Source organism: Martes martes (genome assembly GCF_963455335.1).
Source record: "Martes martes genome assembly, chromosome: 9".
NCBI lineage: Eukaryota > Metazoa > Chordata > Mammalia > Carnivora > Mustelidae > Martes > Martes martes.
This window is the reverse complement of record NC_137896.1, coordinates 26,338,951-26,357,541: the sequence shown is the minus strand read 5'-3', so window position 1 is coordinate 26,357,541 and position 18,591 is coordinate 26,338,951. Positions and strand designations below refer to the sequence as shown.

Here is an 18,591-nt window from a genome sequence, read left to right as displayed (position 1 = left end):
CCACAGTGTGGGGCATACTGGGGGTGAGGACAGGGGTGAACCAGAAAGCCAGTCATGACTGTGGCCCAGTCCTGCCCTATGGAAACGAGGACCCAGGGTTACAGGTGTTGTCTCTTTCAAGAGATGCTGGGCATCTAGGCTTTAATATAGTATCTCTTAATTTAAAATCATTAGCAACCAATTCAAATTTCTAAAATACCGGGTAGACTGGTTACAGCCTATGGCTCGTCAGTTCATCCCCTCTGCATTAAGAGGATGGTCTCTGCTTAGATCTTGTGCCTGGGCCCCCAAGGGCCAGCCCTTGGCAGGAGGGGGGAGGCGCTGGGGACAGAACACCTCCCACCCCCACTGGGGCCCACCTCACTCTCCTGCAGCCAGGCTCCCCTTAGCATGTTCTGTTTCCTCCCAGGCAGGGGCTCTGTCTGATCCTTTCTTCCTCCCAGGGCAGGGAGGCCGGCAGAACACAAGGCACTCATGTTCTCAGACATCTCCATTCCCAGCATCTGGTGTCAAGTCCTTTTTTTTTTTTTTTAAAGATTTTATTTATTTGACAGAGAGAGAGCACAGGCAGGGGAGTGGCAGGCAGAGGGAGAGGAAGAAGCAGGCTCCCCGCTGAGCAGAGAGCCCAACGTGGGGCTCGATCCCAGGACCCTGAGATCATGACCTGAGCCGAAGGCAGTTGCTTAACCGACTGAGCCACCCAGACGCCTCTGGGGTCAACTCTTGAGTCTTGTCTTTCAGGGACAGGGTGGCAGTGCCTGTCCAGGGACCGGAATGAGCCCTGCCCTATCGCCTACCCCCAGCCAAAGCCACATAACCCAACTTCTGGAGCCTGAATCCAGCCAGGCCTTGAGAGGCAGAGACGCCCTCTGCCTGTCGTGATGGTGACCCACATCGAAGCTCAGATATGTATTCACCATCAAATACCAGATCTCAACAGGGAAAAGGGGTTGGTGAGAAAAGGCAGCAGAACTTCCAGAATGGACACCCACCACCATGCTTTCTTCATCTCTGACCAGCAGAGTGATGACGGATAAATGCTGCTGCCCTGACACTGTGCCATCTCGCCTGAGGTATTAAACGAGGACGGCCAGCACCTCACCCCCACCCCTCAACTGTAGCAGCTTCATGTGTTCCTGAAAGATCGCTGTCCAACCCTGGACATCCACCGAGGGGCCCCAAGTCTGCAGCAAGGCTGGCCTGCCGTCTGGTTGCTGCCTTGCCCCGCTCCGCCCAGTGGTGCATCCGCAGAGCCCACTTCCCAGTCCCGGGACACACTGCAAATCGCCCGTCCAGGGGGTTGCTGACTCAAGAGCATGCAGCCCCTCCAGTGGGCACAAGGGTGCCCCAACCAGAGCAAGGATCCCCGTGCAGGGCACACCCTGTTCCACCATGGCCAGGGGCTCCCCGACCCTGCCCCAGTGCCCACAGAGCTCGCTGTCCTGCCCGTGTGCAGGGGCCCGGCCATGACGCTTTCATGCCCTCTCACAACATCACACTCATCCCTTCCTGGAAAGCCATTTTAATTAGTTCACACAGGCAGCAAAGGGGGAGACCCAGAAGCTGAGCCTGACGGACCATGCTTCAGACAGCACCAGGTCTTCCCCCTGCTCCGAACGGGCTTAGCAGCAGCTGTAAGGCCCCAAACCTCCGACAGCAAAGACAGAAAAGTCAGCCCCAGAGAGCCGACAAGGAAGTGGCGGGCTCTGGGTGCTCGGCATTCAGCAGACGAGGGCGGGGAACGGGCAGAGTGTGGGCTCACATGGGGCTCTCAGAGGCTTCATCCGGCAGGGCTGTGTTTAAGTCTGCGTCAGGCAGAGGGAAGAGACGCAGAGAAGAGCGGAGAGGTCTGGCCAGCCAGCCCCAGAGGAAGGGCAGAGGCCCTGGGGCAGACGGAGCCACGGACAACACCGAGCGCAAGCTTAGGCAGGGCCCCCTGCAACACCCCTTGCAGACAAGCCATCCACACGGCTCGGGGGCTGTGATCTCTACAAGGCCTGTCTCAGCCAAGCGCAAAGGTATCTCCCAGGCCAGAAATCAGAGCCAAAGCACAAGCCCTGTCCCACAGCAGCATGGGGATGTGGGGCTGGGCCAGCGTGGGGACCTGGCCATCCTCAGCTAGTGGCAGTTCTGACAGCTGGGGTGGCAAGGAATCCCATTCACCCGGCAACGGCAGCCCCCGCTGGTGTCTCCTGGGCCCTAGAGGATGCGGAGGAGAGAAGGTCATGGCGGTTAAGAAAGTGCTGTCCCCCGGGCTGCTCCATCATACCCCCCAAGCGCTGTACGTTCCCACTCCAGGCCTTTGCTCAGGCAGGTCCTCCTGCTACCAACAGCCCTCTCGGCCTCAGCTACCTGGTGGAGGCAGTAAGACCTTTCTGGGCTCCCACGGCACCCCTAAGTACGTGGTCTCAGTCTATGCTCCCCTGGACCCAGAGCAGCCAAAGGATGTGATGGACCCTTGCCTATCCTGGGTGGGCCCGCGCTCGGGCCCTGGAGAGAGGGCAGCTCCCTCTGCCTCCGTCTCTCCTGGCGTCTGGCAGTACACAATGCTGAGCCCATCTCCACGACCACACTCCTAATAAAGGCAGCTGCCCTCCACGCTCACCCACAGGCTGCCATGGAGCACCCCATGCGCGTTTCCAGCTGACGTGGGAGAAGGAGCGAGAGGTCCCAGCCCCATCCCTGCCGGCATCTCCGTGTTCCAGATGAACAGCCTAACCACACGGCCAGGGCGTGCCGGCGCTGGGGGCCACTCTGCCTATGCTGCCCTACACCCCCAGACCGAAGCCTCCTCGCCGCCCTTGGTGGGGTGGGGGCCGGGTCCTTCAGGTTGCTGGGTCCATATGGTCCCCGCCTGTGGCACAAACGCAGCCGCACATGCTCCACAGGGGATATATAGGGCAGTGCTCCCAGAACATGCTACATATGGACAGGACACTTGGATTTCGTGTCACTTTCACAGCTCACAAGACAGTCTTCTTTTCTTGGTACTTTTCAAACATTTAAAAAATGTAAAGAACATTCTTACTTTACCAGCTGCATGAATACAGGCAGTGGTCGGACCTGGCCCAGGGGCTGTGCCCTGTTCTTGGGCAGGGCCCCCAGGGCACCTCCCCACAGCACTCCCAAGCCCCTGATCTCCAGAGGACTCACCCCGGGGCCCCAACGCGGGCCTTTGGTGACCCAGCAGATTTCTGTGTGGCAGACAGTGCACCGCATCCAGTCACAGCCATCCTTCTTCTGCACCACGATCCGGCACTGCGGGCAGTGCATGGCCTCGCCCTGCTGCAGCATGGACTGGGGAGGAGTGGGGGTTTAGCCCCTGGCCCCCCACACATGGAAGCCAGCTATCCCCTCGGGAGTCAGGGGCTCACTCTGCTCCGCCACTCCACCCAGGCCTCATCTCTGTGGACGCCCATCCTGCTGCTCGCCACCCGCCCACTTGTCCTAACCAGGTCCCACTTCTGGATGGCGATGACACCAGGACCGGCTGACAGTGCTCAGTGCTGAGAAGCCCCCCACCCGCCGAGACCTCCCGGAACTCCAGCCTCCAGGCCCTCAGCCCCAACCCTGCCTCACCCGGAGCATCTCTGTCGTCTGCCGGGCGGCCACATCGTTCTGAGCCCGCAGGGCCAGGTCATCCTGGTACTCCTTGCAGTTCATCTGCTCGTGGATGGCCTGCGGCAGAGTGAGGGACTCGAGGTGACAAGGTTCCTCAAGGGAAGCTGAGAGACTTGAGGGGCACTAATTGCCTCTAGATGACGTCAGGGACAGGGCCTCGCTTTATACACCAGCTACCCATTCTATGGAAAATGACATGGGGGTCAGGGAGGGGAGGCCAGGGTTGTCCCATAGGATGATGATAATATCCACGTACGCTAAGTCCTGAGGCCAGAGAAATCCCTACGCTCCCTCTCCCCACAGCTGCAGCCCCAGCTAGACTCTGCCTGATCGCAGGCCCGATGCTCCGAGACCGAGCTTGCTTAGGCCATGACCAGGCTCAGATCTGTCTCCTTGCTGGAGACCAGTCTCTTCAGTGGTCAAGAGCTGAGACGATGAGGGGAGGGAGCAGCCTGAGGTCAGGGTCTGGCAAGACTCCGTCAGGGGCCAGGGCTGGGGTCAGTCCGTGACTGGGATCAGGGTCTGGTTAGAGGCCACGCTCAGGGGTCAGTCTAGGCTGAGGTGCTTGGACCAAACCCTAGGTTCAGTTTGGGGCCCAGGCCAGGCCCCGTCATGGACGTGTGGGCATCTGTCCTGACAGGCTAGTAATGTCCCAGCTCCCTTCCCAGGAGAACAAGCACTGAGCTGCAGTGAGCTCCTGGCAGGACTTGGGGGACAGACAGCACGGGCCCTGTCCCCACCTTACAGAGCAGGCAGTTGACATGGAAGCACACCGGGCAGGTAAACTCATTGACGTCATCCTCAAAGAAGCACCATCCCTTGCAGTCCGGGGTCTTGCAGTGGTAGCTGAAGGCACTGCGGTTTTCCGCGATGGAGACACCCAGGTCCAGAAACCGCTGGTAATCCTCAGGGGGCAGCAGCTGCCAAAAGTCCACAACCCACAACCCGGTTTGCTTGGGGTTCAGAATAGCCCGTGAGGGCTCTCCTTGCCCCCAAATATCCTCCAGAAAGCCCCAACCCATGAAGTCCAACCTGGCCCCGGCTCTTTACTTTGCACTACCCTCAGTGTTTAAAAACTCCATTCAGAAAGTGGATTGAAAGTTCTAGAGATGGATGGTGGCGATGGCTGTGCAACTCTGTCAGGGTACGTAATGGCACAGAGCTGTGCACTTACAGAGAGTATAAATGAAAAAAAAAAAAGGTAAATTTTGTTACGTATATTCTACAATTTGAAAAAAAAAAAAAGGAAAAATAAGAAAGTAACTGGCAATGCTGGGGAAGATGTTGTTAAACTAGTATCCTGGTACATCACACTGAGAAAGCAACGTGGCAGTCGTGTTTCAACAAAACCTCTCTGACCCTTTGGGACTCACTCCACTTCCTTGAGTTCATCCTAACATATAACACACAAGAAGAGACACCACGCAAAATGTCCCCTGAAGCATTCGTTCCAAACTGAGAAACGAGAATTATTATGAGAAGAGGTGTAAGCAGAACAGATGCCGTAAGATTTATGATAATCCTTAGAAAAACTCTACCGCGAAAGAGCAAAAGCTGTTTTATCTCTGCTGGTAACAACAAAGGAAAAACCATGCCTACTTTCTACATCTCAACTGGGTGGTGGTTAGAAGAGTTAAACACTTGTCAAAACTCACCTAACTGCATGCAATGCGTGCATTTTATTGCATGCCAAGTTTCCCTTAGTAAACTTAATTTAAAAAAGAATGAAGTCATGCCTGGGACATGGAAAACTGGAAAATGCATTCAGGGACTCCCTGGGATGGCAGGATGGGGGGTGACTTTTCTCTTTGATTTCTGTTCCAGTTCTAGGTGGTTTAGACATGTGTTTTGTAAAGATAACCCCCTCTGTATTACTCTGCTGATCCATGTCCCTTTCTCCCTCTGCCACACCTGACCTTCTCTGTCTTGGGTCAATCCCCAGGGGCTCTGGGGAAGCATGGGCCCTGCACCCCTCGGCAGGAACTCTGGTCCCATCACAATGCCTTTGGCAGGGATGGACCTCAAGAACAAACCTCTGGGTAACCATAAGGGTGCCAGAACATATGGAATGACTGACTCCCTGTCTGGGAGCTTTCCAGGCCGCAGTGAGAAGGCCTCAGCAGCCCTCTGGAGTCGCCCTTCCCCGATGCCCCACATATAAAAGGCAGAAGGAACAGAGGTCTTGGGGATGTGCCTGGAGGGGTCTTCCATGTGGACCTCAGCCACCTCTGATCCTGCCTCATGTTCTGGCCTGGTAATCCCAAGACGCCCGATTCTGAGAAAGCCCCTTCCCCAGCAGTTAAAAACCATGAATCAAGCCCAATAGTCAATTTTCCAAGTGGGGATATGGAGACTCACAGAGGGTGAGAACTTGGTAATGCCACTGGTAACGGTAAAGGCGACTGCGCACCCAGATGCCTACAGCACTGGAATGGACTGCTGGAGCGATGTCCCTGATTTACTGCGTCTCCCTGACTCCACACCCTTGGGTGGTCCCCTCTTGCAGGGACTCTGGGCTTGAGCATGCTCACTGGGAGGGCAGCAAGTAAGAGAAGAGGGCAAGCACTCTTGCACTGGAGCCCCCTGCTGGCTGCTATAGGAACCTGGGGACCACCAGCCAGTGGGCAGGCGGGGCCAGCTTGCCAGGTGGATTGAGCAAGGTGGAAAGACACCCAGCTGCCCTTCCCCTCCCACTGCTGGTAAGGCCATCATGAACCAGTCCAGGACAGTGGACCCACCAGCTAAACCCACCCGAGACTGGCCAGGGCCAGCAGAAGCTAGAAGAATCAGGCGCTACAAGAATCATCTGGCTAAACCCATCCAACCCCAATGACAAACTCGCAAATGCATGAACTAAATAAACAGTGGTTGAAGACACAGTGTATGGAATAACCTGTTATGCAGCAGAAGCAAGCTGATACAAGGGCTCACTCACCATGCGCTAAGCACTACTCTAGAGTCTTTACACACAACCTTAGACAACCTTCGAAGAAACTAACTTTGACCCTGAGATGAGAAAAGCAAGGCACAGGTTGAGTATCTGACTTGAGGTCACCTCGACCAATGGCCCCAGGTTTCCCCACTCTTAACACCTGTGCTGTCTTTCCTTCACAACAGCGGTTTCTTAAGCAGCTACTTCCCCCAAGTCCCATCTTCTTCACTGCTCGGCCCCCAGCATCCCACCCAGAAGGCTCTGGATAAATGTGTGCAGCCTGAGACCTGCCAGCTCCAGGCATGCCCCTCCCCCCCCTCAGCCCCCAGGCCTTACCGCCCGGATCTCCCGCTCCAGCAGCTTGCCCGAGCACGAGTATGTGTTGTCAATGAAGGGGCAGGAGACTTCCGCCTCCTGGCTGTTGCGGATGGTGCCCTGCAGACACTCCCTGAAGGGGAAGAGGGGTGATGGGTGGAGGTTAGCATCCTCTGAACCCCATCTACCCAGACTATACCCCTCACGTGGTGAGGCCTGACCCCAGGTAGGCTTTGCTTCAGTACTTCTCTCCCTTCCTATCCCTCCCACAAATCCACCAGCAAGGCCTCCACCTCCGTCTACCCCACGGCCACCCCCACTACTCTGGCCCAGGCCCCCACCACCCCTTGCCTGGGGGACTGTGGGTGCAGCTTCACTGGAATCCCGAGTCCTCGTCGCCCCTACAGTCCACTCTCAACAGTGGCCGCATTGTCCCCAGCAGCCTCCCATCCCGACCTGCCCAGAACAACCCGCACCCCTCACTACAGCTCACAAGAACCCTGGGGGTACATCCTAACACCCCTCTGTCCATCCCTCTGCTCTGGCCACAGATGAGCCAGGCACAACCCTGCACCGAACCTTCTGATCTCTGTTCAAGGGCTACCTGCCGTCGGGCTTCCCTGACCCCCTTCCCGAAGCAGAGCCCCTAGGTTTGTTCTTTTGTTTGTTTTCTTCTCATAATTCACCAGGACTTAGCATCTGACACAATTTACAATTATACCAGTCATTTTTTTATTACCATCAGGCTCTCCACTGGAATGAACAGTTTTTTGTTCACCTGTGGATCCCCAGGCCTGGCACAGTACCTGGCACCAAGGGGGACACTCAACCAAGGCCTGCTGGGGTGAAGAAGGGTGCGATCTCCACAGCCCGGGGCTGGCAGCCTGCGGCTGGCAGTCTGCCCCCCAGCCAGGCAGAGAGCGGGCTCGGCTTGGGCTGCAGGAGACAGGGCCCCACTGCCCTGCGAGGCACCCGCCCAGGCAGTAGCAAAGGGCGCAGATGCTGGAACCAGAACGCCTGAGCTGTGCGGCCTTGAGCAAGCCACAGACCTCTCTGAACCTCGCACTCCTCCTATGCAAAATGCGGAGACCGCGCCTACCTCGCAGGTTTTTGCGGGCATCCAATGAGATGTAAGAGCACGGGCCCCACCCATTCTCAGCCCTCCGGGAATTGGCGGCTGAGAGAAACGCTGTGCTGCGGGAGGTGGGGGTGGGGGCCGCACCTGCAGAAGGCGTGCAGACACTCACGCAGCACCACGGCATCGCCGGGCGCCAGCACCAAGTAGCACACGGGGCACTCGGTGGGCTCGGTGTTCAGCACCAGGCTCCTCTGATCCAGCTGGACGTGCTGCAGGTAGTTCCCCTCCTGCTGCTGCTGCTTCCGCTGGGCACACGGGGTGGGGCCGCGGGGCGGGTCAGGGTCTCAGGGAAGGGGCAGACCAGGAAGGGGGCAGGACCCGGGACCAGGTCAGACCCCGGAGGTGGGGCAAAGCTGGGGTAGAGCAGGATCCCTGGGTCGGGGTGTGTGTGTGGGCGGGCTGGTCGCCCGCAGGAGACTAGATGCTGGGAAGGGTGGGGCCAGAGCGGGGCCAGGAGCGGGGTGGGGAGGAAGCCAAGGGACAGGAGGTGGGCCAGGCTGGGGCAGGTTGGGGCTGCAACCACGTGAGCGAGTGATGGCGGTAGGGAAAGGAAGAGGGTTAAGGTTTGAGGGGATAGTCTCAGGTAACAGGGCTCACATCCCTGCCAAGAAGTAGGGCAGGGCTGAGCTGGGGTGGGGTTGGAGCCGGCCAAGGTCGCAGAGTGGGTCAGGGGTATGGAGGTGGTGGTAAAGCTAGGCAGCAAAGCAAGACCGGAGAGAGGATGGATCTGGGCCGCGGCTATAGGTAAGACCACGAATGAGGTCATGGCTGGGTTGGGAAAAGGATAGCCCCGGATCCAAGGGGAATGCAGGTGGGGGTTAGGGGGCATCCCATCAGAATGGGGAACACTCAGGATGTGGTATCTGTTTAATCAGGGCTTGTGTCAGGATCGGGGGCAGAGCTATGGGAGGGGCAGGACAGAGGGCGGGATCAATCTCCCAGGGAGAGGTGAAAGGCTGGGTCCGGGCTCATAGGAAGTCAGGGGTGACACAACAGGGACGGAGGGGGTCAGGAGCAGTAGGGTCCAGGGTGAGGTGACGTCTAAGTGGAGCAAGAGCCAGGTCACAGGCGGATACGGAGGAGGTGGACAAAAGCATGGTCGGACCTAGGTACTGGTGTCACAGCCAGGGGAGTTGTAAGCACAGTGGGTGTGTAAGTCAAAGCTGGGGGCGGGGCCACAGCTCAAGTGGGGGCGGGGCATGTGAGCACAGCCAGGGAGCAAGGTCTCAGCACCCAAGACCTCCAGGAGAGGGTGAGTCGCAGCCAAGTGCAGAGTCTCCACCAGCGGTGGGGTCAGGAGAGGGCAAGGCAGCAACGGGGGAGGAGCGGCATTGCGGAGGGGCCTTCCTTCCCATTCTACGCCTCCCGGCCCAGTCTGCGGGCACAAGTCCCGGGACTTCCCGCGCCTACCTGCTGGTACTGGCGCAGCGCCTCCTCCTCTCCCGCCAGCCGCGCTCTTTCCTCCTCGTCCGGCTGGTACGAGGCGGGGACCTGATACGCCTCAGGCCGCGCCCGGCAGCACATCTCGCAGCCGGGCCTCGTGGGCTTGTTAATGAAGGTGCAGCCCGGGCACTGCCAGCCCACCTGGGAGCAGAGTCGGTGGATGGGGGGTTGAGCACCGTGTAGGGCGGTAGAGGGTCCCGACGCGAGGCGTCGGGCGGGGCCCGGGAGCCAGGAGGCGGAGTCAGGGGCAGGGCGCTAGGTCACCGGCACGCGGAGGCGGGGGCGGCTTACCGGCGGGGGTTCGGGCGTGGTGTCCGGCTGGCCCCGCCCCGGCTCCTGGGGTACTCCCGGCTTCGCGGGCGCAGGCTCCAGGGGGCCTCGGGGCTGCAGCGTGAGGTCTTTGAAGCCCAGATCTAGGGAGGAGGGTTTAGGGGGTGGCAGTTCCAGGCAGCCCACTTCGTGCACACTCTGAGCCATCCAGGCGCCCTGCGCATCGCCCCCGCACTGCTCCCTTCTCCCTGGGGGAAGTCTCCCCCCCGGATTCGACAGGTGAGCCTACACCTGGCTGAATGTCTGGCTACCACAGGGGCGGGGTCCCTCCTCCACCCGTGAGTACCCCTGCGAGCCCCCGGCTTAAAAACCTGGGCCTAAAAACCGGCTTCCTGTGCTCCAGAGGTCAAGCACCTAGAGGCACAATCATTTCTGAGATGCTCCTGCCAAGTACTGATCTGAATCCATTCATGAGGGGATATGAGACAGGAAAAAAAACAAACTGGCCGGACTCTTCAAATATCAGGAAAGTCAGAGGAAGACAGGACTGAAGACTGAAAGGCCCTGAGAGACATGACGCCACTGCCAGGTGTCTGGCTATAAAAGGACATTCGTGGGACAACTGGTAAAATCTGGGTAACATCTGTGGATTAGATAATAGTATTTCATCACTGCTAATTTCCTAAATTTGGTAGTTGTATGTGGTAATGTAAGAAAATGACCCTTTTTCCAAGAACATGCACACGGAAATATTTAGGGGACAGGGACATCGTGTCTGCAACTTCAGAACAGTTCAGAAAAAAGTTATTTAGACATACATAAATAATTTTATATAATGACAAAGCAAAGCAATTGTGGTGAAATGTTACTCTTCTGTAGAATCCAGGTGAAAGGTACTTGGAAATTTGTTATACAATTCTTTGTACAATGTTGCAACTTTTCTGTAAGTCTGAAATATTTCCAAATAATAAGCAAAAAATTTAGAATAAACGCTGTTATCATCATCATCATATCCAGTGTACAGATTTAGAAACTGAGAAGCAGACAAGAAGGGACTGGCCCGATGTCATACAGCTGGTGACTGAACTCAGTCCCTCTCCTGCTGCTCTCAGAATGGCTCTGAAATGGCTCCCTCCAGGGTGCCCTTTGTCCTCTCTTCCCCATGAGAGCTCCTGACCAAAAGCCATGGGCTCTGTTCCCTCGCCCTGGATCTAGGTGAGTCCCCGGCCGCTCAGAGGCCGAGCCTCACCTTCCAGCATCCGCAATTGCCTCTCCCTCTGCAGCTCCTGAGGGTTGAGTGAGGTGTTGCAGGCTGACAGCAGATAGAGGTAGGCAGTGTCCCCATTCCGCCGCACCCCATGAGAGTGCAGGGTCTCCTGGTCCCGGGCCAGCCGCTGCCCAATCACCCACTGCTGCAGGACGGGTGGAAAGCCATAGTCCAGGAATACCTGGCAGGGGATACAGAGAGCGAGAGGGTGGAAAGGGAAGACCAGAGTAAAGGGAGGTGGAAGCCAAATGGGAAGCATGTGCCCTGATGTGTCCCTTCAGTGTGGCCCTGCCCCCTGCCAACTCACCATGTCCTTGAGGGAAGCCACGGTCATGTCAGGACGCACTGTGAGCCAGATGGTGACTGTGTGCATCTGAGCATCCTCCACGCTCACCCACAGCCTGAGGAGAAGATCACAGGTCCAGCCCTGGCCACCAGTTATTGGCATGTATGTGTCTGCACACTTGCGCACGCACACACGTGTACAGACACATGCACATGCCCGTGGCCCCCCAGACTGGGGTAGGGACCTTTTCTGGATTCCTGCAGCCCTGGGCTTCCTTCTTGATCAGAACCCACTGCTTAAGCCCCTGCAATGAATCTGCACTGCTCTGAGAATCAAATCCACACTCACCACAGCCCACACAGAGCAACTCTGCAATCGGCCCTGCCCCATTCCCCTACTCCGCAGCCTCCTCTCTGGTTCTGTCCTTTGCTCCTTAGCCAAGCCACCAACAGTCATTTACTATATGCCAAGACTTCAAAGCACTTCATATGTTTTTGCTCCTTTAATGCTCTCCACGAATCCACGAGGCAGATACTGTTGTCACCCCTATTTTAGGATAAAAAACCCGAGGCACAGCCAGATCACACAGACTCTACCCAGTAAGCACTGAGTGACTGTGAGAGGCAGGATTCCAACCCGGAGTCATTCCAGAGAAACACCAGCCTTCTCAAGGACACTTCAACATTTCTGGAAGAGCAAAAGCATGGAAGGAAGGGCTAAGGTTAAAACAAAACAAAAAAAACAGAACCGATCCCAAAGGAAACAGAAAAATCATAGAATGGAACAAGAACAGCAAGGAGCCATCAGGAAATGAGGACAAGCGCCTGGAAATGTAAAAAGTGACTCCTGATGAACCTAACCTTCAGCTCTAACTACAAGTTCACAAGAAAAACTGGAGATCCTAAATGACACCCCGAGACAGCAATTAAGAAGCCCAGAATGTGGGAAAATTCTATAAGTCCTAGACCAGGTTTCTTAAATTAATAGCCTAAAAAGAGAGGGGGAATAAAAGAGACGATATTAAGAAATGCTACATGTAGATCTCCTTTGGGTCCTGACGGGAACCTACTATAAAAATTGTTAATGAGATAATCAGGGAAATTTTAATATAAATGGGATTTTAAGGAATTATTACTAATAATTCCTTAATAGGTATGATAATGATACCAAGTTCATAAACAAGCCATGGAAAGGTAATGTATGGCATGGTGACTAGAGTTAACAATACTGTGTTTATATCTGAATGTTGCTGAGAATAAGTCCTAAAAGCTCTTATCACAAGAAAAAATAGGGGTGCCTGGCTGGCTCAGTCAGTCGGGCATGTGACTTTTTTTTTTTTAAAGATTTATTTATTTATTTGACACAGCACAAGTAGGGGGAGCAGCAGGCAGAGAGGAGGGAGAAGCAGGCTCCCCGCTGCACAAGGAGCCTGATGTTGGACTCCATCCCAGGACCCTGGGATCATGACCTGAGCCGAAGGCAGACGCTTAACTGACTGAGCCACTCAGATGTCCCTAGAGCATGTGACTCTTTATTGGAGGTGGGGGGGTGAGTTGGAGTCCCATGTTGGGTGTACAGTTTACTTAAAAATAATGATAATCTGGGGGCACCTGGGTGGCTCGGTGGGTTGGGCCTCTTCCTTTGGCTCGGGTCATGATCCCGGGGTCCTGGGATCGAGCCCCGAGTTGCGCTCTCGGCTCGGCAGGGAGCCTGCTTCCCCCCCCTTTCTCTGCCTGCCTCTCTGCCTACTTGTGATCTCTGTCTGTTAAATAAATAAATGAAATCTTTAAAAAAAAATGATAATCTGTAAGTATGTCAGTATGCGATGTTAACTTACTGTGGTCATCACTGCCCAATACACACACGTACCAAATCATTATGGCGAACATCTAAAATGATTCTTAGACTCCACTTCCAACGTTGGACAAGAAGAGGGGAGCTCCTTACACAGCCCCCAGCAATTCTCGGGCACCAGGACGGCGCCCTACGTTGCAACTCAATTCTCACCCTATCTACCCAGAGACGACAGCTGTGTCCACAGGTTGAGGGCTCAGACCCAAGAGATTGCCCCTCCCCCCTCCGTGCGTTGTCACCTGTGTTGATTCACCAGCTATAGAGTTGGGGGGTTACAACAGCCCACTCCTCAGGTTCAATTAATTTGCTAGAGCAGTTCACAGAACTCAAACATTTTACTTACTAGATCACTAGTTTTTAATAAAAGGATACAATTCAGAAACAGCCAGAGACACATAGGGCAAGGTATATGGGAAGGGGTGAGGAGCGTCTGTGCCCTCTTGGATTGCACCATTCTCTCCAAATCTCCATGTGTTCCCCAATCCTGGAGCTCTCTGAATGCTGTACTTTTCAGTTTTTAAGAAGATTTCATTATACAGGCATGATTGATTAAACCATTGTCATTGGGGACTGATTCAACCTCCAGCCCCAGTCCCCTCCCAGGTCAGGGGGATAGGACTGAAAAGTTCCAACCCTTTAATCACAGAGTTGGATTCTCTGGACCGGCCCCTATTCCTTTTTTTTTTTTTTTTTTAAAGACTTTATTTATTTGACAGAGATACAGCAAGAGAGGGAACACAAGCAGGGGGAGTGGGAGAGGGAAAAGCAGGCTCCCTGCTAAGCAGGTAGCCCAACACAGGGCTTGATCCCAGGATCAAGCCCTCCCTCCCCCTAGTCATGACCAGAGCCAAAGGCGGAGGCTAAACCATGGAGCCACCCAGGCACACCACCCAGCCCCTATTCTTAAGTAATCTGGGGACATTCCAAAAGTCACCTCATTCACATAACAAAAGGCACCTTTACCACTCTCATTACTTACAAAGTTCCAAGGAGTTTTGTGCCAGGAAAGGACAAAGACCAAATATATACTCCTTATTATAAATCACAATATCACATCACCTTAAACTAATACAATGTTACATGTCAACGATATCTCAGTAAACTGGAAAAAAATATGTCCATATAAAAGCTAGACACAAATGTTCACAACAGCAACATTATTCATATTAGCCAAAAAGTAGAAAAAAACCAAATGTCCATCAAATGATTAACAAATAGAGAAAATATGGTATATTTGTACAGTGGATTATTATTCAGCAACAAAAAGGAATGAAGTTCTGGGGCACCGGGGTGGCTCAGTCAGTTAGGCATCCGACTCTTGATCTCAGGGTCGTGAGTTCAAGCCCCCAACTGAGCTCCACACTTAGGGAAGCCTACTTAAAAAAAATAATAATAAATAAATAAAAATAAAAGGAGTAAAGTTCTGATACATGCTACAACACAGGTGAACTGAGAAAACATTATGCTAAGTGAAAGAAGCCAGACGCAAAAGGCCACATATAGTACGATTCCATTTACATGAAATATCTAGACTCGGCACAACCCTGGAGATAACAAGTAGATCAGTGGCTGCCTAAGGCTGGGGTTGGGGAAAGGCAGGGAGATGAGGAGTGACTACTAATAAGCATGGACTGGGGTTCTGCAGGGGGGTGATAAAAACGTTCAATAAGTGGGGCACCTGGGTGGCTCAGTTAGGCATCGGCCTTCGGCTCAGGTCATGTTCCCTTGGTCCTGGGACCCCATCGGGCTCTCTGCTCAGTGGGGAGCCTGTTTCTCCCTCTCCCTCTGCCACTCCCCCTGCTTCTGCTGTCCCTCTCTCAAATAAATAAATAAAATCTTTAAAAAGTTCTATAACTGATTGAGGGTGATGGCTGTACAACTCTGAAAATACTAAAAGCCTTGAACTTTAAATTGCTGAATTGTATGGTATGTCAACCCTACCTCAATGAAACCATAAAAAAATCAAATGGGATCCACCAGGAACATCGAAAATCACAAACTATGAAACTACTGTCTTACACTACAGCAGCAGAAAAGCAGCAAAAAAAAAAAAGACAAACCCCACTGTTTATTGAGTGATTGACATGTGCAAGGCACAGTGCTAAGCATTACAAGGTCAAGTTTAAGTCTCCTGGGGAAAGACTAACAGTATTCATCCTCCCTCGCTTCTCTTGCTAACAGAACCCCTGAATTCTATTGGATACCTGGTCACATTTCACAGCCTCCCTTCATGATGAGCGTGGCTGCGAGAATAAATTCTGGTCCACAGGAATTTAGTGGAAGAAGTGGGCAACTTTCCGAGCTGTGTGCTCTCAAGTGTGGGAGGGGGTATCCTTTTGCCCTTCTGTAGAGGCCGCTTTGGGGCAACAAGCTGGAGCAATGGAAACTTGATCAAGGCAAAAGGGCCCACAGCTGAACGCAAACAGGTTCATTAAGCAACCTACCTCAAAACAGACCCACCTCAACATACGCATAGCACTAGCTGACAATGGGTTACCTTACACCGGGCACACTTACCAATGAAGGGAAAATTCCATCCTTTCCGGTCCCCTACTTCCTCTGCCCTTTAACTACAGCCCCCCAGCCTGCCTCTTCGCAGTCTCTGCTTTGCTCTCCTGCCACTGCTCCCTTGCAGTGTATGCAATAAACTTCTATGTCCTTTGTTGGGCCTAGGGTGAATTCTTTCAGCCCCTGGGGCTTCCACCCAATTGGGCGTGGGCGGCCCCACATTTGGGGCCCTCCCCCATTTGATCACCTTTCTCCTTCCTGCTGACAAGAAAGCTGATGTGATGGCTGGAGCTGGAACAGCCACTTTAGACCATGAAGCAAACCTCACAATGGAGTCCGTGAATGGCAGAATAAAAGGACAGAAGCTTGAGTCTCTGAAGATCCTGGGAAGCACAGCCTCCACATCTAGACTGCCTGCCCTCAAACTTGTTCATGCCACTGTTACTAGGTTTCTTTCTGTTACATGAGGACTAACATTCTAATACACCTTCTAATGACCCTATGAGATAGCTTACTATTATTGCCTCGTTTTAAAAATTTTAAAAACCCTGAAATTCTGAGAGGGAAGGTGACTTGCCATAGATCTCACAGTTGATTAGTGATAGAGCTTGGGTCTGAACCTAGGTCTCCTGACACCAGAACCAGAACCTGCCACTAAGCATAACTGAATACATTGTGGTCCACTGGGGTTCAGGAAACCCTACATCTTTGGCCACCCGTGCACTCCTCACCTGATGTCCTGTGTCGGGGAGACCTCGGGCTTTAGTCGCACACTCAGGGGCACCCGCTGCTCTGCCAGCCAGATGGCACACTGCACTGCCACCTTTTCATCCCCGCCTGCCACGGCTCGGCTGAGTCTCAGAGCCATCTCCTCCGCTGAAACCCAGCACAGTGGAAGCAGGTTAGCACAGTTTATCTTTCAGGAGCTGGGGGGGGGGGGGGGTTATCCTTTGTGCGTGCTGCTTCCTCTGTCTTCATGGTGAACTCCTACATATCCAACAGTACCCAGCTTAAAAGTCCCTTTCTCTGAGTGGCCGTCTCTGAAACTCCCATTCCACCTCCCTATTCATTTGGTTCTGTTTTTCCTTCATACTCCCAGGTCCCCATACTTCCATTCATTTATCTGACAAGCATTTACTGAGCTCCTACTGTGTACCAACCACTGTCCCAGAAACTGGGATTCAGCACTAAATAAGATAAACAGGGTCCCTCTCCTCATGGACCTCCCAGCCCAGTAAGGAAACAGACAACAGAAAAAAATTCAGATTGTGATCCAGGCTGGCAAGTAAGTAGACAGGGTAAGATCAGGGAAAGCCTCTAGGAGGAGGTGATGTTGAAGCTGAGACCAGAAGGAGAAGTTACATATGTCCAGACCTAGTTAGAGAAGAGTATACCAGGTGAAGAGAAAGGTAAGGGCAAAGGCCTTGAGCAAGAAATGGTTAGATGAGAACAGAAAGAAGCCAGTGGAGCTCCATCAGAACAAGCAAGGGGGTGTGTGGGATAAGACTATGAGGATAATAAAGCCCAAAGGGCCTTGTGGGCTAACCAAGGGCTCTGGCCTCAGTTTTAAGAACACAGAGGAGCACTGGGTTGCAGGGGAGGAGGGATGGGGGAGTGGTGATTAAGCAGGGTGGTGACCTGACATGTTCTACAATGCTGGTTGGAGTGGGCAAGAGGGGAGGCAAGAGTGCCTGGTATTCAGGTCAGCTGAGATCTGTCTCCCCCACCAGCCTGTGAGGTCTTCTGTGCCCTCTGGGAGCCACTGCAGCCGGTTTGGCTCATCGTGGCCTCAGGGGCATCCCATAATTGAATGACAAGCCTCTGGCAGCAACCAGGCCTCAAGGAAGGAAACTCAGGGACCGGTGGGTAGAGGAAGGACACGGTTAAGGCTCCTTCTCTGGGACCCTTTTGGGCAGGGGAGGCCGGGTCCTGCCGGGGCCCATCTCCTAACGGAAATTTCCCAGCCGTCTCCAGGGGGTGCCCACCTTTCTTGGTCTTCTCGTCCATCTGGCGTGGTTGCGCCCATCCCCCCGGGCGGGGGCAGCAGCTCCGGAGAAATGCTATCCCTGGGTCACCTGGAAGAGGACGGACGACCACAAGCAACTCAGCCCCGGCCAGAGACCTCCAACGCGGCCCGAGCCCTCTTTGTGCCTTGAAGTCCCCAGCGGCAATCGGGTAACATCACAAGCACCGGGGACTGGCTATGGGAACCGGCAGGACCCCGCGTGGGAGGTCAAAGGGCAGGCGGCACCGAGCCAAGCCCACAATGGGCGACAGAGGAAACGGGACAAGCCCGTGGGGATGAGAGTGACGCCGCAACGCGGGGCGCTGTTTAGTCCCCGGGGAGAGGCCCCACTTTCTGCTGCTGGGAGCGCCGCCCGGCGCCCGGGATTGCAGCAACACTGCCTCCCCTGAGGGGCGGCCCCACACAGAGGGGAGGGGAGAAAAGCAGCACAGCGGAAGGGAAAGTGAAAGTGGAGGCCCCGGAAGTGGGGCAGCGGACTGTCGAGACATCCGGACACCCCCCCACACACACACCACCCGGCCCACCCAGCGGCGGCTGCCACCTACACAGTCCCCGGCGGTCCCCGCCCTACTCCGGATCACTGCGGTCCAGGTGCTCGGTGACCTTGGCCGGAGTGACCCCGTTGGGCTGACCAGGGACTCCCCCACCCTCACTCACCCGCCCTGCCGCGCCCGCAGCGCCGCGGGAAGGAGCAGGGGCGGGGCCCGGCCGGAGGGGCAGGGCCCGGACGGGGGCGGGGCCGTGCCTGCCGGGGGCGGGGATTTGGGCGGTATTGGGGTGGGGCTCAGCCTCAGTGGACCCACCCGCACACCTGAGAGTCGCCCCCATCCTCAGCTTTGTATGCCCAAGACCAACGGAAGCCCTAGCCTCACTTGGCTCCTTGCTTCTCCTTTTGGCCGCAGCAGTCCATTTTCTACCTGCTGTCAGAGGG

At 54.7% G+C, this 18,591-nt stretch overlaps 1 protein-coding gene across 4 annotated transcripts; it reads right to left on the bottom strand.

Annotated features, from left to right (window-relative positions):
* Positions 1 to 532: 532 nt before the first annotated feature.
* On the bottom strand, positions 533 to 18,380 carry RBCK1 (RANBP2-type and C3HC4-type zinc finger containing 1). 4 transcript variants are annotated; one of them, XM_080814046.1, is made up of 13 exons: positions 18,318 to 18,380; positions 17,620 to 17,709; positions 16,366 to 16,510; positions 11,294 to 11,387; positions 10,969 to 11,167; positions 9,741 to 9,862; positions 9,417 to 9,590; positions 8,091 to 8,251; positions 6,890 to 7,001; positions 4,362 to 4,541; positions 3,580 to 3,678; positions 3,154 to 3,297; positions 533 to 2,199 (listed from the first exon to the last, which is right to left on the bottom strand). In XM_080814046.1, the coding sequence occupies exons 2-13, from the start codon at positions 17,639 to 17,641 to the stop codon at positions 2,119 to 2,121; spliced, it is 1,533 nt and encodes a 510-aa protein (XP_080670172.1). In that variant the 5' UTR covers positions 17,642 to 17,709; positions 18,318 to 18,380; the 3' UTR covers positions 533 to 2,118. The 4 variants fall into 4 exon arrangements, with proteins under 4 accessions (XP_080670172.1, XP_080670173.1, XP_080670175.1 ...); XM_080814047.1 differs by lacking the exon at positions 18,318 to 18,380 and adding an exon at positions 18,206 to 18,315; XM_080814049.1 differs by lacking the exon at positions 8,091 to 8,251 and having other exon boundaries at positions 18,318 to 18,351.
* Between the last annotated feature and the right edge of the window lie 211 nt (positions 18,381 to 18,591).

Excerpts from the sequence above, each read along its gene's own strand:
- RBCK1 (XM_080814046.1), bottom strand. The coding sequence starts at position 17,641 with ATGGACGAGAAGACCAAGAAAG. Across the intron at positions 11,388-16,365 it reads TCCCCGACACAGGACATCAG|GCTGTGGGTGAGCGTGGAGG; the intron begins GTGAGGAGTGCA and ends TCTTCTCCTCAG. Across the intron at positions 9,591-9,740 it reads CCACGCCCGAACCCCCGCCG|GTGGGCTGGCAGTGCCCGGG; the intron begins GTAAGCCGCCCC and ends CTCTGCTCCCAG.